Source organism: Cynoglossus semilaevis, unplaced genomic scaffold (genome assembly GCF_000523025.1).
Source record: "Cynoglossus semilaevis isolate Cse_v1.0 unplaced genomic scaffold, Cse_v1.0 scaffold476, whole genome shotgun sequence".
Classification (NCBI taxonomy): domain Eukaryota; kingdom Metazoa; phylum Chordata; class Actinopteri; order Pleuronectiformes; family Cynoglossidae; genus Cynoglossus; species Cynoglossus semilaevis.
The window spans coordinates 349,251-355,337 of NW_007585116.1; the positions used below are offsets into that span (position 1 = coordinate 349,251).

General features: G+C 37.4%; 1 protein-coding gene across 7 annotated transcripts in view; it reads left to right on the top strand.

The window, feature by feature from the left end:
* Positions 1–6,087, top strand: part of cnih3 (cornichon family AMPA receptor auxiliary protein 3) — a 55,850-nt gene that overhangs the window by 38,615 nt on the left and 11,148 nt on the right. For all 7 annotated transcript variants that reach the window (XM_025053679.1, XM_025053678.1, XM_025053677.1 and 4 more), the window contains exon 4: positions 5,570–5,682. In XM_025053679.1, the coding sequence (XP_024909447.1) occupies positions 5,570–5,682 (113 nt within the window). The remainder of the gene's footprint in view (positions 1–5,569; positions 5,683–6,087) is intronic.

Genomic DNA, 6,087 nt, shown 5'->3' on the forward strand with positions numbered 1-6,087 from the left:
TATATATATATATATACATACATATATATATATTATTTAACCTGTGGTGAAAGGACAGCTTTAGAGACAGAGTGAGCTCAAGCTCAATAAATGGAGCTTCACAGTCGGTACAAAGTAGCTGAACCTGTCCACAGTTATCAACGCTGATGATATCCTTGTGTGTTTAAAAAAAATTTTTTATTAAAGATTTGATTTATTAATGCCGTCTGACATTTTGCCAGATGTAAACCGGGGAATGTAATATTGTTATTTCCCTCACGTTATAAATATAGAATTGATGAAGACAGGCGTCGTGATTAAAGGTCGTTGTCACTTAGCATTAGCATTAGCATACGTCTCACACAGCTCGTAATAACAACAGCCTGTGGTGTACGGCCTGTACGTATGACACACTACAGCCAGACAGGGATACAATTTAATGTGGCCTCTAAGACGTCTATCAGAATCGCCCACACGCACTACTGACACGGAGACTGCTGAGACAGCCAACCAGACAGTCAGACTCTCTCTCTCCCTCTCCCTTCCTCTCTCTATCCTGCTCTCTCTTTCTTCCTCCACTTTCTGTCAGGATCAGACAGTCAGTCCCTTAAGCCAGCATTCAACAAGCTGGCAAGTCTTTGCAGTTTTTTTTTTTTTTAAATCCCAAGTAAGTCATATTTCACTTCCACACTAAAGCACGGACAAAAAGTTTTATTTAGCTTTTATTGATTGTTTATTTTGATGCATCGCAGCTGGTTCTGTGTCAGAGGGAGAGAGTTCCTACTCCGTCTCTGAGTTTTATGTAACTCACAGATGAAGTACTTCTACTTATAACAGTGGTGTTATTGTGTATAGTGTTTGGGTTTGATCCTATTTTGCGCTATTTTTACCTTCGGGTGTCCTACAACAGTGGTGCAACTATGGTCTACAACTATGTATGTCTTGGTCAAAGCAGCAAATATTCCAAATTATTTTCTTAATACCCTATGATTCATGGCCAAATCTAAATGATCCTGTAGAGAAATACAGAGAATATGAGATAGGATATTGCAGTATTAAAGGGTATTTCTTCAGCTTTGTAATTCGGCAGCAAAAAAGAAATTGGCATACCACCTCTGAGGGGTGAAAAAGGAAGGAAAAACACGTCCGGATTTTCCTTCAATTCGACTCACATGTTGTTTTCCCCAGAGCGCAGATGCCGTCACTACCAGTGGAATTTATGCCGAATTCACACCGAGACACTCGACTCAACTGTTGAGGTGTTTGTTTGTACAGACTCTGATAGGCTAGGCTGCTGACAGTTGCTGTGACCAGGGTGAGATAATGAGTAAATTTAAAAAATGACATTCTTAAAAAAAATTAAAAAACAATCTTGCTTCTCTCACATTATTTACCCCAATCATTTTTCTCGAGTGTTTACTGTGACCCATAGTTCCTATATGCCTTGCGTGCCTCAAAGCAGAAATGCATAAAAAAAGTCACATTTAAAAGGCTCCCCAGTCTCTTTTTAGCTGCCAGTGTGCACACTCCTTAGCGGTTGGCCTTATTAAATTACACCTGAGGCAGTTGAAGCCAAGTCCAGTCGGCCTTGTGTGGGCTGAAGCCTTCAATTAGCATGTTGGTACAAGAGGATGTCTGCCCCACAACAAGGCTAAGAAGTATAAGAGAGTGAGATACTGTAAAAAAAAAGTAGAGCTGGGTATCATTGGGTACCTCACAATACTATCACAATATCTTTACCCACGATAACGATAATATCGCAATACAGCAATTCTGTAATAATTGATATATTCCGATACATTTCATCCACGATATTTAACAATATACAGTATGTCACTAAAGAGATTTAGAATTTACTGACTGCACTCAATCCATTTCACACGAGATATAAAACAAGAAATTTGTTAGTTTGCTTTAGTTGGCTAGCTGACTCCCGGTGCTGCTGTTGTGATTGGTCGAAAGGTTTGCGGCAGAATAATATTTGTTCTCTTGCGATTCTTCTTTTTTTTTTTATCGATGTGAATCACTAGCATTTGAATCGATTCATGATGCATCGTTACAGCTTTAAATAGAATATAGTATAATACAATATAATATGTATAATTACAGATTAGCATATTTAGCTATTGTTTGGTCGAAACAATGCTTTATTATTATTATTGATATATTGTTACAATAATACAAATATTATACAATACAATAATATTATTATAATTATAATATTTAAGGGTGTGGCTCAGTCCTGGTGTGAAATTTGTGTTGTCACGATTATCGACCAATGAGAGCCCTGCTGAAGCCCTGTCTATTACAGATAGCAACAGTAATAGCCAAATCATTCGAACAAAGTTGTAGGAAATCACATCAAATAACATTACAATTTCGAAGTAACCTAATAAGTATCCATTTAGAGCAAGTAGATACAGATGCACTGTTAATTTTATCCTACCTTAAAAAAAAACACATTAATTTTCTCTGACAGTCCAACTATTTTTTTTTGTTTTTTTGTTTCCTGGAACTTGGTCTCCCTTTTTATAATTCCGAATGGATTCTGCTGTAATGAGCACAACTCTCACTCCAGGCAACAGACTCATGACTGCACATCATTAGGCTCGGTGTGTACTCTTGTCTGTACGTGGTCAGTGTTGGACTGCCTGCCATAGTGCCTTGAACAGGTCGAGGCTCGTACGGCGAATATAAAGACAAAATAAAAAAAAGTCAACAAAGTTACTGCTGCAGTATTCCTCTGGTGAACAATGAACTCTCATAAGTTTGAGATCCAGATTTGGTGTCACAGCCCTTGAGATATAAATATAAAATAATGGGTTTTTTTTTTCACAATTTTCCATGGTGTTGTGCTGTTGTACACCCATATAAATATTGTTGTTTTTTTTTTCCTTTTCAGTCCTTTACATAAATTCACAAATATCATCCCTGTTTAGGGGAGTTAAATACCAAATTGGATAGAAAATTACGGTAATCCTAAATAAATGAACAAAAAAAATCAATTTAAAAATTTAAATTATACACTATGTATTCTTTAACTATCTCTCAATACAGGACTCCTCAAATCATTTTATAGCAGTACTTCTCAAATAGTGGGTGTCGGGGGGGGGGCACGCATATGGACATAAGTCTTCCACTGCTGTAATGCTTGAATGGTAACAAGCCTCCAGTCACTAGGGGGCAGCAACTCATACAGTGGTTTGTACAGATAAAAATATACATGTTGTCAGGTTTTCAATAGGATTTGAATTTGCTAGAGGGGAATTTGCTGTCCCCAAGAGACGGGCTTGAAAGTAAATATTTGAGAACCACTGTTTTATGGCAACTTGAATATTAAAGTATAAAAGTATTTTTATAGCATTGGAAAAAAATGTCTCAGCCACTGATTGGAAACCTGGAGTATTCAGTAAACACTATATATCCAAATATTCTTTGAATGGTCTGACCCTGAAATATTTACCCTTTCTCAGACCAGCAGGGATATTTCTGATTTTCTTTTTTTTTTAGCTTCAACGTGTCCTATGTGCGAAGAGGACACTCTCTCTCAGCAGTTACCTTGGAAGAAGAACAATGAATGGATTTCTATACAATCCAATACCACCGCCCACCTCCTCTTTGTGTCATTAGATTATCTGACCTTGCACACTGTGTAGAGGTCAAGGCAAAGATGGACTAATCCAGGCCTGCGACTGCAGCATGTTGCTGAAAAAGTAGTTCTATCGAAGTACCACAGGGAAACACCTCCAAAAAAAAAACCTTCCTTAAATGGTCTGTAGCTAGTGACGTGAGTGTATCTTGGCTTAATCTCTTCTCGTTAAGCACCTTCAATACACAAACAACGCATCGGTGAGACCACCAGGAAAGTCTCTGTAGTTGGAGCAGTTGTCTTATTGTCGAAAGGTCGCTGGTTTGAATCCTGATTTAGCAGGTTGTAACCTTAAATAAGTACAGATCATTTGGTTCAGTTCCACCATCTTAAAACCCAGTCACGAACGTTTGAGGGACTATTGACCCTGTATAAAAGTCATTAAAAAGTCATTGCCCTGGATAAAAAAATCCAAAATGGTTCCCAAACTATGGTATATGTTCCATGCATTATGCTATACCTTGGCTCAGAGATAAAATATATTTAATAATATTGATAATAATAATAATTTAAAATGTGTTTTAAATAGTCTCTTTACTTTAATTGTACACACGTACTGTACCACAACAATTCCCGGCAGCTGTGCGTCAAGGTTTTTGCGTCAAGCCTTACTGTTGTGTTTGTGTAAGCAAATTCATGCACTTAAGGTTGTGTCTTTGCAGCACTTTTATGAACGTGCTGTTCAAGATCAGGCTGAGTGAAAACATGTTTTTTTGTTTTTTTTTTCCTGTGTTGGCATGTAGGGATTTAAATAATGCATACAGAACACGGCCTTGTTGTTGGACTGAGTGTGTTACCGTGCGTTAGTGTTAAATGGATTAGTGGTGGAACAGATTAGTGTCAGGCCTTGTGTATTGTTAAATATATATAAGCGTATATAAGTGTGTGTTTTAATTAATTATAATTACTAGGCCGCTGAAGATGTTCAGTTTTGTTTTGGTAATACCAAACTAGTGAAGTAAATCTACTGGAGTTCAAAGAGTAGTAAATTACTCTGACTTTTGTAATAATAATAATAATAATTGTATTTAAAAAAATCCTGAGGAAATAGAAGTCATTTAGAAGTCGTTTAATAGTTTTCTGTTGGACAGATTTTAGTGGCTTGATGATTTAAATACCCAGAATCCTTTTTATACAACATTTGAAGATGTAAAAAAATCATTTGTTGTCTGTAAAAAACGCAAATGTTCACAATTGAATGTACTTTTTTTTTTTTAAGCTTTTTGCAGCTGAGTTTTATGCCAAACACGAGGTTCCCGGTTTACGACATCCTTGATGAACTGCGTTTCGTGGTTCCATCGCCATCTCGAATAAATTCATTAAGAAAGACTTGCGTCATCATTCCGACGTGGCGCTACATGCAGGAGACAGTTTCGTTCACTGTACAATTGCCGGTTGTACGCCATACATTTGATTGTGCTACATTCACTTTCTACCCTTCATTTTGGTTCCCAGGCGAAGTCAGAATCTTCTGATGTTTTTAAGTCATAGGTACTTATGTACAGTTAGACTTCCTTCTTACAGCAAAAATCAAGCTACAGTATATCGCACTGTAGAAACGGTAATCCGACGTAAGTCGAGGAACCCCATGTAATATGAAAAAATGAAGATGTTCGGTTGTTTTGTTTGGCTCTTCTCCTGATAATGAAACCAAACCTTAAACGACTACAAGATAATATCATCTTGACCCTCAAAGTCGTTGCAGTTGTGATTGTCAAAGTCAAGTTGCACCCACAGCCAACAGTTCTCACTTTCTACGGGGTTGAGTGCAAGGGAGATTAATGCTTAAGTCTTACAGAAAGAAGGCCACGCCCTTGTCCCCCTTTTTTTCAGCCGAGCATTTGGTCCACATTACCTCATGTAGGTCGAGAAAGCCTGTCGTGAGATGACTTGGTTTCTAATCCTTTTCTCCCTCCTGTGTCTGTTTCCCCCTCTCTGTAGTTGGTGCTACCGGAGTATTCCATCCATGTACTCTTTTGCATTATGTTTCTCTGTGCTCAGGAGTGGCTAACCGTGGGCCTCAACATCCCTCTGCTCTTCTACAACACCTGGAGGTAACTATTTCATCAATCTTCCATGGCGTGTGTCAGGATGTGTGTGTGTGTCGTAGTCTTTGCTTATGTTTGTGAACGGATGCATGAATTATCAAAAAAAAAAACATAGTGTAAAAGCCGCATAGAGTGTCTTTAGTTGTTGTTGCCGTTTTCATAATTATAATCATTAATTAAAATTATACTGACATAATAGATAAATGTGTCTACACCAGGGGTGTCAACCTCATTTTGGTTCACGGGTCTCATACATCCTAATTAGATGTCAAGTGGGGCGGACCAGTACAATCATAACATAATTACCTATAAATAACAATAAGTCCATGTTTTTTCCCTTTGTTTTTATGCAAAGAAGTACAAGTATATTCGAAAATATTCATATTTAATGAAATATAAGTTGACAAAACA